Source organism: Empidonax traillii, unplaced genomic scaffold, assembly GCF_003031625.1.
Source record: "Empidonax traillii isolate 1590-97213 ecotype Southwest subspecies unplaced genomic scaffold, ASM303162v1 scaffold355:size2308892, whole genome shotgun sequence".
NCBI lineage: Eukaryota > Metazoa > Chordata > Aves > Passeriformes > Tyrannidae > Empidonax > Empidonax traillii.
In genome coordinates, this window is record NW_020955548.1 from 758,146 (window position 1) to 783,179 (window position 25,034).

Here is a 25,034-nt window from a genome sequence, read left to right on the forward strand (position 1 = left end):
ATGCAACAGGGTGTGTGCGCGGCGGGATGGCACGAACCCTTCCCGCAAGGATGAGCAGCACTGACTGCCGCCTCTTCTCCTGCCCCTGCTGACGCGGTTTCCCACGGGCAGGCGGGGCGGGCGTGTGGCTCTGCCCCCGGCGGAGCCCCATCCCCGGGGCCGGACCGCCCGCCCCGCATCCCAGCCCCGCGGGCGCTGCGGGCGGTGCCGGCGGCTTCGGCGGGCGGATGGCGGCGGAGCGGGGAGCGGGGCTGCGCATCTTCCGCGATGTGAGTACGCGGCGCTCCTGGCGTGAACCTCTGCTTCCGCACAGAGCAGCTGCCAGCGTTTGGGAAGGGGGCATCTGGTTTGTTATGGTTTGACTTTTTTCCTTGACTTTGATTTTTTTTTTTCCTGCTCCACTCCTTTTCCCTACCTCCCCTTGCAATTTTTTTTTTCCCCCCTGGAGCTCTTATCTTCTCTCTCCGTAGAAAGAGGTGAGAAACAGTGGACCTACAGACTGTAGGTCCTTCTGCTTCCCTTTCCCTTTCCTTTTCCTTTTCCCCTTTTCCTTCCCCCTTTCCCTTCTGATGATTGCATGTGCGAGAAGAGCAGGTTAGTGGTTGTGGGTGTTTACGAGAGGTTCTGAGTGAAAGCAATAACCTTTGAAATTATGTTGCTTGGAATTTTATTATTTTAATTTGGAGGGGGCTTCTCACTATAGAGTTTCTCGCCCTGAAAAAGTTTTTTTTCCCCAAACTGTGCAGACTCCCTCCCATCTGTTAGACCCTGATGGATTTGAGGTGCCCAGGATCAATGCACAGAGAACCTGAGCCCCTGAGCCCTTTGAGGGCAAGCTCAGCGAGGTGCCCTGCTGTGCATCTCGCCACCCTCAGGGGTACTGTGCTAGACCGTCACCAAGAGCTCAGCATCTCACAAGGTGCAGCTGTTATGTTTTTTGTCTAAACTTGCCCAGCACAGAACCTTTCTTTGGGGCAAGGCAGGTCCTGATAAATGGCAAACTCTCACCCAAAGATCTCCAAGGTATTCCCTGACCTTGATGAGAGCTACAAATCTTCAGACCAACTCTACTACCAACTCTGACCAACCTCAGACCAGCTCCTGTATTGGGGTTACTCCACAATATCAGCTGTAAATTACATGCTCTGTATTAAAGGGCCCTTTATGTAGATGTTTTCTCTAATGTGCTGACATTAACTTCCCCCACCTTTCCTCCAAATTATTTCAAGCAGCCCTCATCTGCTCATCTCCTGACATCTCTAACCTCCATGACATTAGACATTAAATTAGACTCTTTGTTGACTTCTATTATTTCAATTCAAGTGTATAATGAAAATGCAGCTTTTTTGTCTTAGAGATACCACTTGTAAGAAGAACAGGAGAATTACAGGCATACATCACAAAGACAGAAATCTAAGTTGCCAGGAAAGAATTAAAAAACATTAAATGGAGCTAACTCCCCACTTTAACTCAGCGCACTGGATTAGGAAACTGCACATGGTCAGAATATCTGATAAACTGAAAACGTATGATTTTACCAAAGTAAAAAAAAAAAAAAATCAGATGCCTTTCACAGAACTGTGAAGAGGAGGGAAGGGGGCTGCTGTTGTGATTCTGCTCTTACAGCTGGAGGAAAATTTTAAATTCAAACCAAGGCTAATGATGCTTTAAGTGATCCTTCCTTTGCCATACATTTAGTCTTTATTTCTCATTGGGATAAAATTTCTTTATAAGATAAAAAATTTAAAACCCTTCAAGAGCCCAAGCTTCATACTGAAAATTGAGTGTATTATTTATTTGGATATATTGAGAGGTCAAATATAATCTTATTAAGTAAATTTCAGACTTTATTTGCTGTAAACTTGGTCCAAAGCAAAGTTCAGTTTAGAGACCAACTGTGAAGTCCTGAAGTGTCATGTAGTGACCACACCACAGCAAAACCACCACATCTGAAGAGCAGGGAGCACAGAACCTGGAGGAAACTCCCTCTGTCACTCCCACTCCCCATCCCTGATTCCTTCTCCAGAGTATGTACTGATATGGTGGTGCCTGTGGTGAGACTCCAGGAGGAACAGCTGAAATGCCAGCATATCACCAGCAGTAAGACAGGGCCCTGCATATAGTCCCAGATGGGTTGGTGCTGTGTCCCTGCTGATGGCAGGGCTGAGCCTGGAAGGCTCTGCTACCTCTCTTTGTGGAACAGCTTCCAAGGATCATCTTCTCAGACTCTACATGAGGAGTTACAGAATTTCACCCAAGTATTTAAGTAGTTTCTTCCTCAGGTGTCATTTACAGTGAGAAGAAAAGGCAGACCACTGAGAGGGCAAGCTGGGGTCACATACAATTTTGTGGCAGACATGTTGCAGGGAAGAATCTACAGCAAGCACTCTCATGATGTCCTTGCCTTCATAGCTTATAAACCTCTATGCTTTCCCTCTCCCCTCTCTTCTGTATTGGGGTTCTACTTTCTATCAGAGAAGTCCTCAAATTTACTCCCATATATCTGATGCTGTTGTCTACAACACCCAGTCTGATCCCTTCATGCCATCAGGCTCCTCTCCTGACTTCCTCCCTTGCTTCCTCCACCCCTCCACTCCCACAAACCACGAGTCTTTCTCACCATCTCAGATGCTCAGGGCATCCTCCCAGCTATCATACTTCCTCTGCTTCTTTAAACCGCTTCTCTCAACCCTCAATCCAGTATCATTGTAGCCATACAATATCAGGTTGTGTGCCTAAACATCATCCTTATAATCCATAATCAAACTAGAAATAAAAGTGGTTCTTGTTATGGCCTTGGTATGTAGTGCACACAACACAGGAGGACTTAAATAAAGCAATACTCTGGGGGAAGGATGGAGACACACTAAGAACTTTACAATTGTATGCAGCCTTGTGAAAATGTCATGTAGAGCTTAAACTGTGAAATCCACACTAATACAGCATTGCTTGTTATTGACGAGTACAAAAAAAAAAAAAAAAACGAAAAAAAGAAAAAGTGACTTTATTCTTTCTCTCTTTGTTTAGATATTAAGAAGAGCAGACAAGAATGGTAAGATTGGTCACGTGTCTTCCCCCTCCCTTTGGAAAAAAGAATCCATCATTGATTCACCATTTTAAGTCATCCTAATAGGAAAGCCAGCCATCCCTCATTTCATTTTATGTGTTCAATGCCATGTATTATGTTGTACACTGATCCTCCCTGCAGGTTCTGCAGTAGCTGATCTTGTGCTTTCACATTTTGATGTGTGTGTTTGTTGTACTTTGGGTGCATGTGGGTGTTTTCTTAGTGACACTGACAAAAGCTGGTTTAAAATAATTTTTAGTATCTTCATCTTAGTACTTTTTAAAAACACCATAGGCTATATCCAGAAATCACATTTGTTTCCTGCATTTCTCAGTTGTATATTTTTCGACATGTCAGTAGGCAAAATAAAGCCTTGAATCCATCTCACATATTTATAGCACAGAAGTCTTGAGTTTTTTATTCATGAGAGCAGCAATGAACAGTGTTAAACTCACAGCTAAGACAGGTTAAACCCTGACAAGTGATTCCCAGTCAATCCTGAGAAAATGGATTGTGTAGATTCAATTAAGAGAAGGTAAATAGATACCATTGAGAAAATCAGAGACAATAACTTAACAAGGGAGAACTATTGACCAGTAAGGGGCTACTGTACAGTTTGATGATATAACTGAGCCTATTGAATAACCCTTTATTGTTGCTGAGAGGGAAGTCCCACTCTCATAGCCCATCTCTGGTTGCTATTCCTGCCCCAGCTCATGTGCAGCAAGTGGCACTTCCCATGAGACCATGACAAAACAGTGTTTTGGTAATGCTTTCTTTGTTATCTCAGTCAGCTTGCCAGTGGCTTGCATGGGCAATGATGGTGCAAGAGGAATGCCAAGGTGAGGGCTGAAATGGGGAGCAGAAGAACTTCCCCTTCAGCATTGCCTTTTAGGTTAGCTACCTGCCAACCACAGCCAAGCTCTGCTGGCATCCCCCACATACCTCCTTGTATTGGAAATAGATGCGTATGTGTCTGCCCTAAAGACTGATGTGAGTCAGAGTGCACAGTGCAGACCAGAGGTCATCATCCCCTTGGAGTCAAAAAGAGTTCCTACAGCTTTGTGTCCCTGCCCTGGACTTGGAGCTCATGCTGTGCTAGCCCTGGTGAATCCACAGCACTTCAGTGGTCAGGAACACTTCCAGTCCTCATTTGGGTTTCCCCCAAAGATAAGCTCATTACTTACCTCATTACTAATACTTGGCTATGAAAGTAAGGGAAACAGCTCACATGAACCGTGAAAAACTGTTTCCACAATACAAAACCTTATCAGCCCCAGAGACTTTGGTTGCTGTCATTCCTACCTCTATATGGATCCTTTACAATGTATTACTGGCAGAAAAGTGGCTAAGTTCAGTTACTTTAGTTCTTTTAATTTAAGTCCATGAACTTGAGATGGTTTCAGGTCTTAGGGCTTAATTGTGTCTGCTAAACCATCAATTGCCCATAGGACTTCCACTTTGCTAATCTAGCACATCACAGGCTTGTGCCACATTAACAGGGAGGAGATTTGTTTTAAAGCTGTGAAGTTGAGTACATTTTCAGAAAGGTTATTGGATATGTAAACAATTACTGAACATTTTTACACTGCTGGCAACCCAGGTTATTAGCTTTTGCTAATGACTGGGCTACTTACACTTTCAATGTCACCTTTGTGTGCTATGGGAAACCAAGTATTGGCTTTCAGTAACAAATACTCCCTTACTGTCTGTGACATGGCCCTGCTAAGTTTTCCCATACACTTTTAATAGAACTTTGTCTGCTGTATTAATTCTCTCTGTGAGATTAAAATACCCCCAGAAAAATTATCATCAAAAATTTTACTATAATCTTTCTTGACAGCAAGGAAAAAATACATCCAAAAAAGTGGATCAAGCTGATAATTAGGAGTATTGTAGGAGGTAGCCTTCTCACTATGAATTCAGGGACTGTGGGACTTCAGGTAAGCTTTCCACAGCAAGGAAAGACAACTATTCATGCAAAGAAAATATAAAATAAGAGATCAAAAGAGCCAAGAATTCAGCTGAATTGCTGTTACTCAGAAGTACTACAATGATTTATGACATCTGTGTTTAATTGAGAAAGTCCTTTCGCAAACACTCATTGCTCTGTGTGAAGTCATACTAATGTGGTTGCTTCTTTCTTTGCCAGCCCCAGTATGTATATAATTCTGTTACTATTCTGTTTCTGGATAGCTTCCACAAGAGGATCAGCTTCATAAAGTTCTTATCTCGTGGCTGAGCAGCTCTGTTCTGTGTGGAGCAGATCCATACTCCTTCCCATAACTGAAAGGTCATATGACTTTTTTAGATGGAGGACAAATATAGGGAAGGATTTTTAAGAAATATATAGTTCGTAATATTGACAAAAGCAACAGAAAACCCCGAGGGGAAAAAAAAGCAATTTCATAAAGGTGATATTTTGCACATTGACCTTTTTGGAAAGGAGAAGTTTCAGGTCTGCAAATTAAAATGAAATTTTGGTCAGGCTTACTTTATAAAACTCCATGCACCCGAAGGAAAGTGTGTGGATGTCACACAGAACTAATTTCAGGTAAAAGGAAAAAATCTTCATTTAGTTCATTTTTTTCGCTGTTTAAAACAAAATCAAATTCATTAAATTCCCCTCAAAAAATAAGATCAGAAAAACAGCCACCTTTAAGGCATGAATCCCCTCTTCTGCTCTGGAAACACAGCATGCTCTGGTGTTCAAGACTCCCCTCAGCAATTTTCAGCACAGAAACATCCATCCAGTCAAACCTGGAGGGAGGAGGAAGTGACCCCCAGCCATGTCCTCCAGGAGGAGACCCTCTCAGCTGTCCCTCTCCTGCACAAATTTAGAATTGGTATTTCATTATTTCCTTATTCCTAACTTAACAGCTCCTGCCCCCAAGCTCAAGCAGGAGCTCAGGCTCCAAGCAGCAGTTGTAAGGAGGGCAACCCAATATGACAGGTTTAGAAATGATGGTTTGTATATAGATGCTGTCATTGATTTGCATATACAAGTCAGCTATTATGAAAAAGCACTCAGTATAACCTATATCTCAAACATCCTCAAAGCTCCTAAGAGAAAGATATTTGAAAACATCATAGGTAATATCTGATGTAGAAGCAGACACTTTCAAAAAAACTGAAAAGCCTTAACCATAAAGAACACTGTAAACAGTATGCTGCAGGCAGTCAAGAATAGCTGCAAACAAAGGAGGGGAAATTTTAAAAATTGACTAAACAAAAGAAGATTAGAGTTCCATAGATTGCCAAACCTGAATATCAAACAACCAGAAGACTAGGAACAAAATCTTATTAATGTCAGAACCCGTACATTTATGTCTACTTTCATTTTTTTCTCTGACATTTCAAACAAGCACTCAGTGAAAGCTTCCCCTCTCAAAAAATATGCTTTTTATAATGGCTTTAAACTAGAATCTGTAAAATAAAAAACACAGTCAGATGAGAATAATCTTCGCTTTCTGTCATATGTCTTCATTCAGAACCCCTGATGTCCATGACACAGAGCAGGGACATAAAACTTTTAAATGTAGAATTCTCAAACTGTATAAAAATATCACAATAATACACTTGTATCAGAATCTTTGCTGATTGCAGTGATCTGGGGATTTCAGCCCAGCTCTAACATCATTCAAGTGGTAGCCCATCAAAAAACTGTGGGTCATAAATACAGGATTCTTTAAAATCAGTGCAGCGGTAGCCTCCTATTCTTTCACTGGTGCCAGTGACCAAAGGGATTGATTTGAGTGACCGAACAAGATATCCACAGAATAACCAAAAAGCCACTGAACTGTACCTATATGATCATTAAGAGGAAATCATGCAACTCTAGAGTCAGTTCTGCAGAGATCAGAATAGGTGTTTTCATATTCACTATTTACTGACAGTGCCATTGCTGGATAAATACTGACTTTCCAGGTGAGTATTCTAACAGCTGCATCTGCTCATGTGTCTCTAGGTGAGCTCTGGCAGGATGACAGCTGCCTCACTACTGCAATCCTCAGACCATGACTTCTCAGTGGCTCTAGCTTGTTTACCAGAGTGATAGTTTGTGTCATCCCAGAGGACTGAGGCAATATGCCTCTGAGAGGCAGGGAAAGCAGGGAAGGGGATGTCTGGAATCTACCCTAAAGTGAACTGTCAGAGTCAGCCTGGAGGCCTTGAGGAAGCTCTATGCACCAAGATTCCCAGAAAGGCCAGGTTTGAGTGGTCCAAAGTGGCCATGTTTGAGCCATACATTTACTGGATGACTTTACAGAACTCATAGTCTGAACAGGAGCCAGAGGATAGAAATTCTCTGAACTGCAGCATCCCAGATTTAAGCTCCCAAATTACTCAATCAATAGTGGTAAAATGGATTAGTAAGGCAAAGCCCTTGCAGCACATCCTCTATGAACTCTCATCACACTGCTTTTTGTTTCCTGACCATCTGGATCCACTGCAGACATCACTCTGGCTCCTGTTTCAGAGCCCAGGCTCTTCTGGGGGTGGGATTCCCCATCCCACCTCCCTGAGTCCTTCAAGTGCTGTAGGGCTGGACTCTGTGCTCCAAATTCCAAAAAATATTGCTATAGAGACAACCTAAATTCTCTCCTTGTTGGCCTAGTCCCCTCAGAATCACTTTGTTGCATGTGCTAAGCTTTTCTAGCATAACAGCTGGAATAATGGCTCAACCTTATTTCTGATTCTATCAACATACAATACAGATCAGAGCCAATGAAATCCAAGTGCATTTGCCCAGACTCTCTAAATCTTCAGCCTATGTCTGCATCTCTTCTGATGCAACCCCTTTTGGCTGGGACCTAGTGGATATTATTAGCATGCTCACTTTGGCACACTGAATCTTGTTAGTTTGGCAGCTCTTTCTTGGCCTGATTCCAGCCTATGAGCCATATGCCAATAAATCGTGTGGTTTTCATATTTTTGCAAGTGGTTCATCTATGTCTGTGTCCCCCCACACTACCTTGATCTCTCTGTGCATATGAAAATACCTTAGAGCATTCAAGTGCTCTGATCCAAATCTTTTACAGCAGGTGTCGACTGTCAGTTCCTTCCAAAAAGACAAGTCCCACAGCAGGTCCCCAGGACCAGGTGAGCTGGGAGGGGGACCCATTTCCTAGTCCGTGTTGTACCTTCCTGGCTAATAAATACTTTCTGTCACAGAGGATTTTTCTATTTATTGGTTTCACTTTTTGTTATCTCTTCTTCCTTTGTTAATTGTTGGCCTACAAGGGCAGAGATATGTGTTCATAGAGCTCCAGACCCTAAACAACCTGATTACCTTGGCAGTGTGCATGTTGCTGGCCTGGAGACAGGCTGGGAACCATCTGGTTGGGCCAGGGCATTGCTGTGGGTTCTACTTTCCAAATCCCTGGGTGAACCCCAGGATGAGTTTTAGCCCAGTGTGGCTTTCCCCTCTGATTGCCATAAACTCTTCCATGTGGCTCTTCCAATTGCCATAAGCCGTAGGGTTGCCATTCAGCCCTACAAGCTCCATCTGATGTGGCTCCTGATATGAAGACTGGTTGATGATCCTCCATGGAGCTCACAGGCATGTTTAACTGCTAGGAAAGGCTCACAGTCCTAACAGGAAGCCCAAAATAAGGGGCAGTGGAAGTGATTTTGTTGCCCTCTAGCATTTCCTGGCATCTCTGTTAGACATCCTTCTTCTCTACATCACCGTAACTTCCTTTGCTGGCTGTGGTCTCACCATTTGCCATCATCTTTGTACACATAGTCTCCACATACATGTGTAAGAGAATGTGTGTGGCTTTCCTCCATCAGATATCTGTTAAGTCTTAAGTTATCCAGTGTGTGTCCTGGAGATTACTAGTGTTAATGCAGTGGGCTGGCTGAGGGGTATCACTTGCCTATTTTATTAAAAAAAAAAACAAAACAACTATTTAATAGAGAGGTGAATTTTACTGAAATAAATATAAGAATGCAATTGTAACCTGAAGGAAGGCTCCTCTAAACCACTGTATAACTGTTTTTCTAAATGTGCAAGTGCTGCATGGGGAGATTCATTTTATTGTTTATATTTTTGTCTGCCAGATGGGAGCATTTTGGCTTCAAGGAGGATGGCTGACTGTGCCTGTTTTGAAGAAACACTGCTTTTCAAAGATGTCAGAGAAGATAGACAAAAGCAAGCAAGTCTTGCAAAACAGTTTCTTTGAGACAACATTGCAAGGCAAATGCTGCTGAAGGTTTATTACTCTGAGGGATGTGCAGCTTCAGAGAAGTTTGCTTTTCATGAGTCATCCTTCCCCTGTCACTTTGCCAGTGGAAAGGATTGAAGCATCTATAATAGAAGTTTCTGCTCAACTGCTCTGAAGCACTCAAACCAGATGGTATTTATCTGGTGCTCTGAGGGCAGTGAGGGATGCCCAGGGAGGTGGTGCTGAGGACATGTAAAACAGACTTTAAAATAAAAGCTATTCCTGATGTTGTTCACACTTGGGGGAAAAAAGAAAAAAAAAAGAAAAAAAAAGAAAAACAAACAAACAAACAAAAAAAAACAAAACAAAAAAAAAAACAGGCTAGGCAAATGTGTCTTGAGTTTAACAGCACAAGGAGCTTTTTAGGCTTTGGGTCCGAGCTTCATCTGAGCACTGAGGAAGCACAGGGCCACCTGGGCCACTGGTAGCTGAGTCCCCAGCTGCACTAACAAAACAGTTACACTCATAAAGTATCAGAAAAATGCCCTGAGTAATCAGAGGTGATTTTATTTAATGTAACTGTATGAAGTCTGTAAGTAGCAATAGGTGCTCAAATCTCTTTGTGTTTTGCCAGCAACAAGCTCAGTGATGTGTCAGTTAATGTCAACAACATTCTGAATGTTATTGAGAATAAACAGTAATGAAGCAAAAGGCAGTGTCTGCTCTTGAATGATAAAATTTAAAGAAAATAGCTAAAGTGCCCAAGCTGGTTGCTGTTGGATCAATGATTTTCTGGATTGAGGTAAACCCAATGACCCTGAAGAACAGAAATAAACAGACATGTTTCAGGTTTTGCGTCCTATCCAGGCTTTTCTGTGGGTAAACTCATAAAATGTTTATCTCAGGAAGGTTGCCAAAAATCATTAGTTTCTTGAGCATGTGTATAACTTGCATACAAATCACCCTTCCCAGCAAAGGATAAAGGTGGAGGTGCAGTTTGATTAAGCAATTGACTGTATCTGTATGAGCCAAAAGAAGCATAGGTGTGAAAAGAAGCTCCTTTCAACAAACTCAATATTTGATATTCCTTCCCCATAACCAGTGCCAAATGGCAAATATATTTAGATTCTCAGTCAGATAATCATGGCAGTTTTCTGCCATCTTGTTTTTTATCTCTTGTAGATCTTGACATTTTATTTTGATCATACTGAAGATCTCCAGCTACAATCTGTCTTTTCATATTAAACATTTCAAAATGGTTTTGTTGAGGAAGACATTTTATTTGTTCAATTTTGAAACCTCTTGAAGATTACATATCTGAAGCCACATATTCAAGTCAAAAAAATTATAAAATAAGAGCAACTAAAAGACAGAGGAAACTCCTCAGTTCTACTCTTTAAAAATCTTCTGCTGTAGTACAACATGCATTTACAGGATTTAAATATTGCCTTTATAATAGATTCTTCACCATTATAAAAGTATGCCACAATACATTGTAGATTAGTCTGGTGCTTAGTCTTATCCTATACAGTTGTTTAGTGCTCTGTGAGGGATTCAGTGTGTTACTGAAGGAAGAGAAAGAAACATGTGAACCTAAATTTAGTGCTACCCAACTCAGAGCTGTGGAGTGTTAGGTTATAAAAACATTCTTTATGCTTCATGCAAAAGCTCAGTCAATTTAGACAAATTATTACTTAACTACAGTTTAATCTTTCAGACTTCTTCAAAATAACAGCAAAAGGTGAACCTTTCTTTGGCTTTTGTTTGCTGATTATCTCTTATTTAAAAATCACTACACTAGGCAACGAGGAACAAATTGCCTGAACTCTTTTAATTAAAAGGTGTGGATTTGCCTCATCCTGACCCACGCACTTCTTCTGAAGTCATGCCTGTAAAAACAAAAGAGGGAAGTTGTTCTTCAGGACAGAAGCAAATGTCAGCTGTAACTGAGGGATCCCTGATGAAAGATGGTGGACTTCTGTGAGGTCAGCTTTCCATTTACAAACGTCTTTTATTATTTAACATCCTGCTAACAAGCACTGGCTGATTTCTCTCATCACCTTCTATACAATGCCATTCAAAGCCTCATCCAGGCTGTAGCTCATTTCAGCATGCAGAATTAACTCACCTTCCTTTGACTGATTCCTTCTCTTTACCCTTGAATCATATACTCAGGAAAAAATTAGTTGTACTGACTGTCATATGTTGTTTAAATATTCACTATGATATTATTTGAGTCCAGAGTTAACAAAGTTTAATGCTCCTTGCTCACAGAGTCCTGCTTTCCAAAACAGGCAGTAGCCTAAAGTCTTCCACTTCTACCACTGCACCCATGGCCACGTTGTGAGTTGGGCAGGCTGTCTGTCCAAATTGCAGCACCTTTTCTACATTTCTGGCCTCATTAATAAACTGATTAAAAACATATTAAAAAGCATGGAAAAACTGAAGTATGGAAACACCTTTGGGAACTACCATACATGCATAATTGAGGTGAGATACAAGTATGATCCCTTTTTTCAATAAAATTATATAGAAAACAGTGATGGTTGTGTTTAATCCAACAAAGGAGGGTAGAGCCTCACTCTGAAGTGGTAACATCATAAAAATACAAGATGAATTAATCTGCTTCACATACCTCATCAAGGATTTTGTCTCATGTTGTCAAGGACTTGTTATAAGTTAAAGCTTATAACTTGTTATAGTTAAAGTTAACTTCAAAACAGATGAAACAGACTGCATTAAATAACGTAGTAGATATTTTAATAAGGACTTTTCCCTCTTGAATTAATGTAAACCACATTGGTGTTCTTCTAAATGTTATCAGATGGTACCTCTGTGTCCCATTAGTCCTGCAGACACTTCCTAACTACATCATGGTATTGATAGTGATCAGGACCAATGGGGTGATGATTTGGTTTGTCCCAAACAAATGAGAACAGCAGTTATTTATAAAAGAAACTTTTTCATAGTTGGACTTCCCTGAATATTAAATGGCCAATTCAACTTCCATCTGACAATTAATCTGAGTATTTTGACTGATCTCTGATATATGTCCAAACCAGTTTTCTCATTCCTACATTTTGTTGTAATCTTCAGATGAATTATGCTGGTAAATAGAAATGTTTTGTCTTCTTTGCTGACCAACAAAATTAGCTTAAATTCTTTCCAGTGAAGAGGACACAAAGTTGGCTTACTATTCCACGAAAGTCAAACCAATTTTTTTTTTAATAAATTTTGTTAATTACACACCAATCATGGAACTTTTTTGAAAGATGTATTTTATGAAGAAAAACAAGTGTTGCGAGACAGTTTAGTGTATTGATTAGTGTTTGTAGCTAGAGAAATGAGCCAGGGTCAGATCCCTGCTGCTATTTAATTGTGTACTTGAGTATCAGTCTCCCCTGTGGAAGGCAGGGAGAGAGGAAAGAAAGAGGAGGAATAGGAAATAGGTAGCTCTAGATAGCTGAAGGAATTTTCACTGACATAACATGTTCCTTCAACAATTGCTTGCTTTCACATTTTCCTGGATTTTCTCTGCCCCACCTCATCTCAGGAGGTTGCTGATCTTCCACGCAGAGGGCAGGGAGTAAGTAGAGGAAACATGGGGCAGGATGGGGAGAAGCCACAGTGAATGACATCAGGGCAAAACCAGGACTGTATCAATGTGTTTGCCAGTAGAAATTCAACAAAAACAGACTATATTTTCTTAAAGATAAGAAGGAGGAAGAATAACTGAATTACCAGTCAAACTGAGAACTCTGATACAACAGATGATGCATTTAGCATCATGTTCTTTATCAAATATGTAAAGTTTCTGCATTTAAGCTGGAGACCTAGAGGGTTTTAATACTTTCCTCTTCTACTGCATGAAGTAAACAAGCAAAACTATGAATGAAATTAAGACAATTTTCATTTCTTCTTGTTTCAGATGATGGAAAACTATCCTTTGATGAATTCAAAGCTTACTTTGCTGATGGAGTTCTGAGTGGAGAAGAGCTGCATGAACTTTTTCGCACCATTGATACACACAATACTGAGTAAGTGGCCCCTTCTTACAATTCCAGTGCCACTCTTTGTACCTGAGAATGGAAAAAAGACATCAGGCTGATTTTAGGAAACAAGTCGAGTTAGAAAGCTGCTTGAGGGAATTTGTACCTGAGAATGGAAAAAAGACATCAGGCTGATTTTAGGAAACAAGTCGAGTTAGAAAGCTGCTTGAGGGAAGCTAGGCTTTGTCATATGGCTGTACAAGTGAGGTGTTTTGAAACCTTGTTGATATACTTGCATGTGTGTTCCAATAAATGTGATTTGGGTAGCTGAGAACACAGGGTGAAAATTGAACGCCTTCTGTATTCCCCACCCATGGATGGAAAAGGACCTGTGACCTCCTTCAGGCATAAATATGGATTCCTCAGTTCTTGATCCCACTGATTCATTACATGAGATGAAGACTTGGAACAGATGTTGAGAAGGGAGTAAACAAATGAAGCAATCATATACAGTAGAGAGCTAAAAAAGCCATCCTGTCTGGTGGCATGGTGTTAGTGCTGTCCCTTGGGCTGTTTGGATATCCTCTTTATGACTGGGTTTAACAAGGCCACAGGGAAATTAACTGACAGGAACTTCATGAAGTTCAACAAGGAGAAGAGCAGTCCAGCTCCTGGGGAGGAATAACCAGAAGAAAGAGTGCTTTTTATTGATGGGTCAACTTATGTTACAGAGTAGAAGCTAGATTTAGGTAAGAAAATATAGTTAAAGCTTAGAGTTAAAACCACAACAAGAAGCTTTTTGAGTATGTTTTTTCGTGAAGTCTTTAACTGATAAAAGGCTTTAGCTTACTTTGCAGCTGAAAAGTATTCTACGAGGCTTGATCTTTCCCTTTAACAGAAGGAAATATATTTCAAAGGCATTCCTTTAGCCCCTTTGAAAGCTTTTGAGAATCCTGGCAGACAGACAGCAAGATGTCACATGCCAAATATCAGATGGATATAGCAAAGAGAGACAACTTGGACAGTATAATATAATTTCCTTGTTAGTATAGCTTTCCAGAAAAAGTCACATGAAGCAGATATAATGAGGAGGCAAAAACTTTACTCACTGCCATTTCCTGAAAAAGGGAGTTATGTAAAATGCCTCAAACTAACAGTCTGGCTAAGAAAAGTAGCAAAATATTCAGGGAACCTTGGGAAGTGTTACAATGTAAGCATTAGGAGAATCATGTACATATCAGCAATCCCAAAAACATCTATTCTGTGATGTTTTCACTTGCAGATTATCCAAGGGAATGAAATTAAAATCCTGGTTTGTGCCTGTAAGTCTCAAGTAGTTTATGGCTCATTTTTAGTAGGGGGGGTGAGCAATTCTACTCAGTTGTGTAGCTAATAGGAGAAGATTTGTACAGATTATTTTGTCTCTCTTATCCAATGAAAATACAGACTCTATCAAAGTCTGGGCAAGTAATTTATCTTCTCTCTGTTTAACTTCACTATTTCCAAAATGCAGACTGTAGTTCCCTATCAGAAATATTTTGTTACCATTGAGATTATGCAGTGATTCGCAATACAGATAAATGCCTAGGACAGATGGTTAGGGCAGTCTGTTATGATCTCTTAGCTCATTTCTTGGAGTATCTCAAGATTTCATATCCAGCTTGTCACAAGAGAAGATTTTGGGTTTTTTCCACCTGCACTAAATATTTTAGCTTTGCCAACATTCAAAATCTCCCTGTCTGTGTGCATGGGTCTTTGTACTTCAAAGCCTGAAGATAAAAAAGGAGATGTGGCCTTGGGGTGATAGCCATGGGCTGTAAGCTCGGGAAATCTCAATTCCCTTCTCAGCTCTATTGCAACAATCTTTCAACAAAATATTCAAAGCATAAAAGGCTTACACTTTTCAGGTAACTGAAACTAACTTAAGGTAACTAAAACTAACCAGATATTAAAACCTCCTGTTACACAGGCCCTAAGGTCAGTCAGATAGGGTGTGGAAGACTGCTAAAATGAGTAATTACCATTTCCAATATGATAGCAGGGCAAATCTTTAGCATAGCAAGTTTAACTTCCCAGTAATTCAGATTTTGTCTGCCTGACTGTGATCTTTGCACCTTGGTATTTGGTGCAGTCCGGTGTCATCTTTTTACAAAGTAAAAGGTTGGTGCTGCAGTGACCATAATCATCAGGAAAAGTAGAGTAGGATTTAGTTAACACCACATAAAGTTTCCAAGAGACAAATCGAATAAGACTTTCTTATGCCAGGATGAATTTATATTTACAATGTCTAGACCCTAAAGTACCAGTTATTCATTCAGAGCAGATCATTGCTTTTACTGAAAATTGGCATTAGACAAGGATATTTTCTCAGTGCATCATTTGGACATATAGTTTGCAATTTATGAATGTACTTACATGTATACTGACTTTTTTCTTTCTATTTCAAAAAAAAATCTACATTACCTTTTTATAAAATTTTAAATAATAAATAAATACCACTGAAGACACACTGTGCAAATTGATTCCCTAATTTTTTTAACTTCCATTCCTTTTTCCTTTTGATACTGCCAGAAACAAACATATAAAACAACCAAATTTGGTGAAGCAGTGTTTCTATGCAAAAAGGAAGTTATCTTCCCCTCTTTTAATACTGTTATGATGATCTACCATTCTTGAAAGTGTTGTAATAAAAGATTTATATTTGTAAGAACTGGCACTCAAAAAGATAAATTGTAAACAATTACATTTGTGGCAGGGTCTTCCATCCACTGATCCATAAGACAATATAATAATTAGTCTATAAGCCAGCTACTAAATACACAGAGTTACACAGAAATTACTGCCAGGGGCAGACTATCTCATACCTGTTTGCAAGGCCTTAATGTGGGTTTTTTTAAAAGCCTCTCATGACCACAAAAAAAAAGAACAGGACACTGGGCCAACAAATGGGATATTGTTGATACAGTGAATGCCAGTCTCCTGTTTGTAAAGGAAGGTAGGGAGAAAATACTAAGGATTAATTATTACATTACATTGATTTTAACATTCTTCAGTAAAATGAACAACTTCTGATTATTCAGATATATTGTGCTTCGAAAGCTACATCAAGAGAAGATAGAATGCTTTGATTTGGCCATAGAACAGCATTCCTGATATGTAAATTAGCACAAGGTGACTGATTTAGGCAAGTAACAGTTAACTATTCTTCCGTAAATGCAGTTTCCAGTAATGTCATTCATGACTTCAGGTTGAAGTTGAAAGCCAATTAGACATTTAACTTCCACTGAGAGTCACTCCTGTTTGTGCTTTCCAGGTTCTCATGAAACCTTTGGGCAATCCGTATTCAATCATGTAGCACTGAATGGTATAAAGAAGCTGTTATGGAGGGTACCCACTCAGATGTCCTCACTCTGCCAGTGTAAGGAAAGGCTTTTTGTTGATGCAGCAGTGATTAGGTCTGGGCTGTTATAGCCAAGTCTCCAGGTTCTTGTTTCTTAGCATGCACTTACCATTTGCATGTACTGCAAAGCAGTGTCTTGTATTTAATCACCCTTAAAACAAACAAACAAACAAACAAACAACCCCCAAACTAGAACAAAACAAAACAACAACGGAAAAAAAACCCCAAACCAAAAAATCCCAAAACAAAACACCAAAAAAAACCCCAACCAAACAAACAAAAAACAAAAAAACCCACAACAAAAACACAAACAAACAAACAAAAAACCCCAAACAAATATAGGTAAGAAATCAAGAGCAGTGATTGTTAAAGGCTTAAGCTTCAACCTGGCATTGTACAATGGATCCTCCTCTTATTTATAATGGTTTAACTGTGCTGTGGATAGCCCAGAAATAAACACACTATTAGGATCTGGGCAACAACTTAAGCTCTTTGGAAGGTATCAGGGCGCCAAGGTGGATCCCCAGTGTGTTGAGTAGGAGCCAAGCCCCCACAGCATGAGCTAGACCAACATAAGTGCATAGCTGGGAGCTGGGAAGGGACGAGAGGAAGAGCTTATCTTTGCATCCTGATATGGCATCTATTTGACATGACATCCATGTTATACACCTGTAATGTCTCAGTTTGGAGCTGCTCACTGCTTGTTCTAAGACTTCAGAAAACCTCAATGAACTCTATTAAAAGCCGAGTTAATCATGTTGGAGTTTTGTGAGTGTGAAGTTCCTCTCAGTATGGTTCCTCTCTCCTCTCTTCCCACACAATCTCAGCTCCAAGCCTCACAGTGCTCAGCAATGCTCTGCAGGGAGCAACAGGAAGGGTGTTGGAGGCAAATGCAAGTGCTGCAAAGGTGCCAAAAGTATTTTCTGAGGCTGACAAGGAGGGTGACAACACACATCTCATGGATGACATGGTCTGCAGGTTGTAGCTGAAATAATTTTGGAGCTGAAGACCTAATGCTCTGCTGTCTCAGAGCATTCTGGTTATTAAGTGAAAGTAAGACAGCTTTCATGCAAGACAGTGTTGAAGCACAGCTGGACTTCAGAAGAGGCACTCCTGAAGAAATACAGCTATTTTCTTTACACGTGGTATTGCCTGAATAATTGTACTGAAAGTAGAGAAAGGCGTCAGCAGCACAGGTCTTTTTATAGGTGGAGTGTAGTATGCAGGAAAAGTTTGGCATTAGTGGCATAAGGGTGAAGGCTTTTACAGCTCATTGCCTTGGTAACTTAGACCCTGCTTAATTTTAATGTCAGCTCTGATGAGCTTGTGTTTCAACAGAGCAAGAATGGTTTAGTGAGTAAGTTTTAGCAGTCATTGCAAATGTAAACATCCCTTTTACTCTTATCCCTCACCCTTCCCTCCCCCACTCATAACTTTCATGGAAATTATTTTTGCATAATGGCATCCTCAGGGAAAAATTGTCAGAAGATAATGAGAATATTTGGCAAAGTTACAAAGTAAGAGATATACAGAAGATCTCAAGGGGATTCAGTCTGTAGCACTGCTGGAGAAATAGAGAGATAAATGCTTCACTGATTACTGACTCACAGGAGTCAGTGGGGAATCAGACTTGTTTTTCTCACTTCACGCATTGGTAAAATGAAGTCCTCAGTCAGGACCCTAGTTATAAGGTAGGAGGAATGCTTAAACTATTCAGGACCTGGGGCACAGGCACCCTCCCAAATGTAGGGAGGTCCCATTAAACCTTTGTATGTGGCACAAGTTAAACTATACACAAGTCAGAGATGAGTTTGGTGAGGACCTGAGAGCCTTGGCCACCTGCAGCACTGAGCTTATGCTGGGCATTTGGGAGAGTCTGTCATGCTGCATGTACTGCAGGTCAGGATGCGACTTGGCACAATGGAGACACATCTACACTTGCACGTGTATGTGTCAGCAGGGAGTCTGAGGCTCCCTTTTGGTCAATGAAATCACTGGCACTGAAGATGTGATGCTGTTCACATAGGCTTCAGCTCTGTTGCCCAGGTATTAGGCATTTAAGATGCTTGCACCGAAAATCAGCCCAGCATGGAAAGGATGACACAGGAGAAGCAGATGAAAGAGAAATACTAGAACATTTGAAGGAGCACTAGGTGATTATGTTATATCCAGTTATTACTCTGTCTCTTGCTAGTTGGTCAGTTAAAACTCTCCAACTCCACTGAATACAATGGGACTATTTTGCCTGGCAGGGCAGGTTGGACACCCAGTGCACACACGGGCATCCACATTTAGGACTCAGTCCCAAAGTGAACACACCTCCCTCCCTCCTGTCCAGGTCTTCATTAGCTGAGCCCTCGTTCTTTCCTGGGTTAAAAGAAAAATGTTGAGATTGTCTGCCCTAGTAGCAAACACTGAAATGATGCCAAGGGGATATCTGAGAGCAAGAAGATGGTTAGCATTACCCTTGCAATAGCAGGAAGCCATCTGACTGCATTAGCCTGTGGCCCACTGAGAATGATTTACACTGTCTTGATGCTACTAGATCCTCTGGTTAGACAGACAAGCTGTAAATAGAATTTTTTTGGGAAATTTTCCATATGGATGGTTATTTTTAATGGGAAATTCAGCTTTCTGCAGAAACAAATGAAAATTACTCACATTGAGAAAATCAGATAATAATGACTATTTGCAGTTGCATTTACCTAAATGGCACTGACCTTAAGTGTTTCATTTCAGTTCTTCTGATAACATTGAATTCCCAGCAGTGAGTACATTGCTTAATGGTAGGTGTGGTTTGAAAGCCTAGTCCGTTCCATAATGTGGGTTTCCCAGAGAGCCACAGCATTCTGGTACCTCTATCAATATCTGTATTTTCAAGGAGTTTAATAAAACAATGTAACATGTTAGCTTGTCTAAATATAAATAATTTAATCTCATGGGTTTTTTTAAAATAATTTTGGGACAAAACCAGAAATTAAAACATTCTCTTTCATCCCGTGGGGTAAAAACTCTGAAATTTGTTCCCTGTGGCAGAAGAGCCACCGTGATGTTGTGTTTGATTTAGGTTTGTGTCATTCAGACTCTGCTAAAAAATCATAGCTCTGCAGCCCTTACAGAGTGCTCTACAGATTTTAACATACACCTTGAATTTTAATAGCATTATTAAGCTTCTTCTAGCAATGCAGAAGCTGTTGTAGCTCAGGTGATTAAGATGGCTTGTCAGCTATGTAGTCATTGCATCCTTGTAAATCATTGCTGAATGCAAAGGACTAGAGGATTGTTTTTCAGATGAGTTCTTAGGGAAAAAAAAAAAAACAAAACTTTATTCCTTCCTGCAGTCCTGCCACAGGAGAAGAGGAAGTGATGATTCTGAAGTTATCACTTAGCCTGGAGCTAAGCATAAGCAAACTAATTATTTAGTGCAGCAAGATGTGGGACATTAAAAGAGCCATGACCCTACTGCCCATGTCAGAGCCCAGAAAGCCAAGCTGGCTGCTGCTGTTGAGAGTCCAGAGTGTGGACAATCCAGCTGGACCTGGGGTTGAAGAGCTGCAGTGTCCTCAGGGGAGGACGAAGTTTGCCTCCTTAAGGACAGACTCAGGAGCTCTGTCCCACTTCTGCTCCTTTTTCCTCCTCTCCTTCCTTTTCTGTGACAACAGGCCAAAACCTGGGCCATCACAGCACTGCAACACCCTGGAGGCACTTTTGCCTCCAGTGGTAAGAAACCTTGAACAAACCTGAATATTGGTATTCACTGTTGCAAAGCAGATGTGAGACAGAAAATCCCTAAACTGGAAGTGCACACATAGGACTCCTTTGCGAAACACTCTGTAATGTTAGAGTACTTATCAGATTTTGCTGACTTAAAGTGAGATGGTATGCAGGCTTTCACATTGCAAAGAGCTTACAGCATTTTGGCTAAGATTGTCCATGGATGACTATTCAGTTACCCTTGCATAGTTTAAGTAATATTTGATTCCTTTCAATCACAAATTATATGCTTCTACTCAACAGTAGGTGATACTAGCTTTAAACCTTCCTCCCTAAAACCAAATTTAGTCAAAAGTCATGCAAGAGAGTTGGTTCAAGCTCCTGAAAAAATCCTTAGCATATCTGAGAATGGAGATCTGAAGAAGAAAGTATCCTTCTCCAGTTTTAATAGTCATGGCAATGAATTTTCTAAATTAAGTTAGTTCATAAAGTCTTTCATTCACTATTGGATTCTTCAATAAAGTAACTGCTTTAAATGCCCTACTCCATACTTTGTATATAATTCCTGAAGAGATATCATTGCCTCTTCTTGTGGTCCAGGAAAATATGCAGATCTTCTGCTGGTACCTCTGTCTGGAGGTGCCTTTCCTATCAGAGAACAGTATGTGTCATCAGTGGGTGGGGTTGTGGATCAGTGGATCCATAGCAGTGAATGAGTGGAATAGCTTTAACCTTCCCTCCTCCCTGGCAGCCCCCAATCCACAGCTAACTGTGGTGGGCAGGACAAGATCACAGCTGCTTTGCAGTTTTACATTTTGGACCACTTTCAGAGGTACCATGAATAGGCACTTTTGCCACAGTTCATTTGAGTGAATTTGCTTATTTTTATGTCACTGAGCAACAGGCATGATCAGTTTTTCAGTGATCAGAGCTGCTCAGTGTAATAGTTCTTTAAAAATAGCTCATGTTTTTAGGTATAGAACATTTTAGATACAGACCTGTAGAAGGACTGCATCTAGTAGTCAGAAAGCAAATTGAGAGCAGGACTTTAAAAATTAACATGCTGACATGACGTGAATACATTTGGCTACACCCTATGCCTCAGTTGCTTATTGTGAGTGGAGGGCTGGTGGCTGGATGTGAGTCATCCAGCAAATATTGCAAATAACATGTTCAGCATTTCCAGATAACAGGTCTAAGCAAAAGCATCCTTGGCATATGTACCCACTGAAAGGATGAACAGGTGCCTGTTGTAAACCTGAGTACTGAGTTACAGAAACAGCCCTCTGGTGCATACCTCACTCCTGTATTATTAAATACCTGCCAAATTTCTTAAGTTATTTCTGTAGCATCTTGCAGGGAGCTCAAAATTGTTTTTATGCAGCAAAAGAATTCCTAGGTTTGTTCACAACTGTGTTTGAAGCAGCATGTTATTATTTCTGAGAGAATGAAATAGTCAGTGACACAAAATTATAGCTTGCCTGCCTAGAACAGCATCTCCTTCAAACAGGATGCCAAGAACAATGAAGGGTATTTATAACAGAGGAAACACTGAGTATGCTAGACTGAAATCCATGTTCTTTGTGTCTTTTCTGTGTTCTGTCACAGGCTTGCTGCACAAATTGCTTTGCATAATGTTTTCCTCATTATTCAGATGTCCAGTTCTAACTGAAAATGAATTCAGCACCTGAATACTTTTCCAATTGCATTGGTAGTCCATTTGCAGCTGTGTCACTCCTGCCAATAAGACTAACAGCATACTGAAAACAGGGAGGCTGAAAGCCTCCAAGCTACTCCTTATATCAGTACCATGGTGCTGAGGATATTGCAGAAGGACAAGGATGAGAATGGATTTAAATATGAAAATTGAAAAGAGCATCAATTTGACTGGGTAACAATGTGAAAGGCTATTTTAAACACAGTTATCAAGCTGTACATTAAGAAATGCAGAAACGTGTTTTTCATTAAGGCACAAGGGCAGATGATGTGAAAGAGCAGAAAGTAAAGGGATGATGAACCAAGAGTAGGCATCATAACAGCAAACTCCTGTCATTTAACATCATCATATTCTGTCAAGGCTTTTTGACACAGGCAATTTTCCAGCTTTCAGGAGTTCAGTTTGCATTCAGAGGGTGAACACCTGGACTGTTCCAAAAATGTCTGCTGAACTGCAGGAGTGGGTGGTCAGACACATTGCACCATTGATGCTGTAGTGATCTGTGGTAAAAAGCCTTAAGGAGTTGCAGACACTTTTTCCCATCACATGGTTTGTTGACCTAAGAGTTAAGTTTCTCAGCTTCGGCACCTGTTCTTACAGACTATGAATTTCTTTATACCTGCCACCAAGGTCATTGGCCAAACAAATCAGGTGCAAGTCTCCTTGGCAGCTATCTAACTTGGCCTGTTCAAATGCAGATAAGGTCACCTTCAATTAATAAAAGTTGTGTGAAAATCTCATCTACATTATCAATTAAAAGTGTTCAGAAGTTTTTATAGTCCTGAGTATGCAAGTTTGTGATAACACAGGATCCTGCAATTTCTCTGTTTCTCTCCCTTGTGAAATAAAAGCCAGATGTATGGAAGTTAGCAGTGGTGAAAGTGATTTTAAGATAGTGCTGTGTCATCATTTTATTAAAAGGTCAATTAAAAAATCCCATTAAAAAGATAAGTGAAAATACCCTAAGTGCAATCAGCCGTTCAATATTCACCCCTCAGCAAGATTCAAAGAGAATGTTCATGCTTTTAAGTTTAATAATCAGTTTCTTCTCCTCCTTGGAAGAAAGTCAATACACTAACTTTGAGTAATGAGCTGTAGGTCAAATGTTTTTTCTTTTTTTTCTTCTGGCTGTTAAGGCCTCAGAGAGAAAATACTGCTTATGAGAGAAAATATCACTTCAAAGTTGATCAAGACAAAATCTGTTCCAAGTGAACAGGTTTGAATACTTGCCTGCATTTATGTGTTTATATAATGGCATGGGAATATGGCAATACAGCTATACTTTTCTTTTCACTAATTTTGCTGAAGCTAGTAGTGGTAAAATGGTTTTGTATGGCCAGAAAGTCTTAGAAATTATGTGTGCTGATGGGATATGTCTGACTTTATCCTCCTGCTGTACCGTCTCTCCCATGGAACACAGCTGCACAGCAAGGATTGCAAAAGGGAGAAAGTTATTTGGTTTTTCCTCATTTAGCATGGAGGGCCAAGCTCTCTGAGCACCACTGTCCAGCATGACAGCCACAAAAGAGTACAGGGAGAAAGATGGAGAAAAAAACCCACCAACATTTCTAGTGTTTAGATAGATTTCTGCCAGAAGTGGGACCAAATGTGTAAAGCCTGAGGAGCAGTGACTGCACCGTGATGCACAAAGGCTGGGCAAGGAACATCAAAGTGGGTTGTTAGCGGGGAAGAAGGTACCAGTGGGAACGTGAGTACAAAGGGAGGCTGCACCTGCCACCAGCTTTGAAAGGCTGCAGCCTTCTGCTTCAGATGAGCCTCCCTAAGGCAGCAGGGTAAGGCCAGCAAGGCGCAGGCACTCACATCTTATGCTGCAGCCCAGCAGGGGGTTTCATACCCTAGTCAGGCCAATCAGTCCTGCTGTTTACCAATCAAAAAAAAAAAAATTACTAAGCTCACTAACCTTCTCTACTCTTATCTTTCCAGCAATCTTGACACAGAAGAACTCTGTGGTAAGTTCCTTTTTGGGAAAGAACATAATCTATGCCTGCGGCAGCCCTGTGCAAATGAACACACCATGTGACTATTTTTTTCTGTTTAATCTTTGTAGCTCAAACAGGAAATAATTTCCACTCAAAGAACTCCTGGGAAAATGCAGATGGCTTATAATCTTCTCAGACTCTGTCATCCACTATGTGCAGAATCTACTTTGAAAATAATTTTCCTAACCAGTACTTCACATTTTCTGAGATTCAAAATTTGTTCTGATATATAGAAAAATAGAGAGATGGCTTTTATCTTATTTCCCTTCAATATGAGATATTTTTTCGAGTTAGTTTCACATTTTAACAAGTATGAGTGCTTTAGGAATTTTGAAAAAGCTTGTCATATTAGTACCCCATGGAGGAAAATTCATTACTTTCCTCCTACTTGAGCCAGCGAGAACGGTGGTTTGAGAAGTTTTGTCATCCTTCATGACAGTAAAACTCCTGTAAGGCCTAGAATTTGGCCCAATTACTTATTTCTGTCCCCTGTTCTGGGCTGTGAATCATTTCTCCAACACCCTGTTTGCTCTCCATCTGATCTTACAGCACCTGATTTCGGAGTGCTGCTTCCAACAGATAACAATTCTTGCAAGACTTTTCCAAGTCCTCCCACAGAATGTTAGGAAAAAAAACCACCAACATTTATACTTGTCAACACCAGCCTTTTTCTGAGGGAGAGTTGGTAGCCTGATAAGTTTTCCAATGGTCAACAAAGTTGAAGACATTTAAATGCTGAAAATACTGTTAAGTTGAAAACAAGCTCATTTACTCACCCACAGGATGACTCTACCCAGGGCCAAGAACCCACTAAGAGGTATCTCAGCCTGTGGCTTATAAATATATGACAAGAGATTCATCTGAAGTGAATTGGACTGTGACAAGTGCTGGTTGAGCATCTGGTCAAAACTGTATAAACCTGGCCAAGGAAGACAGGTGGTTTTGTTCCACAAGGGATTTACTGCTGTTGATGTTGCACT

General features: G+C 40.5%; 1 protein-coding gene across 1 annotated transcript in view; it reads left to right on the plus strand.

The window, feature by feature from the left end:
* Positions 1-227: 227 nt before the first annotated feature.
* The window catches only part of NECAB1 (N-terminal EF-hand calcium binding protein 1), a 58,289-nt gene continuing 33,482 nt past the window's right edge, over positions 228-25,034 (plus strand). Inside the window, exons 1-4 of the mRNA XM_027892521.1 lie at positions 228-269; positions 3,028-3,052; positions 13,163-13,271; positions 23,999-24,024. Coding sequence (XP_027748322.1) covers positions 228-269; positions 3,028-3,052; positions 13,163-13,271; positions 23,999-24,024 — 202 coding nt within the window. The remainder of the gene's footprint in view (positions 270-3,027; positions 3,053-13,162; positions 13,272-23,998; positions 24,025-25,034) is intronic.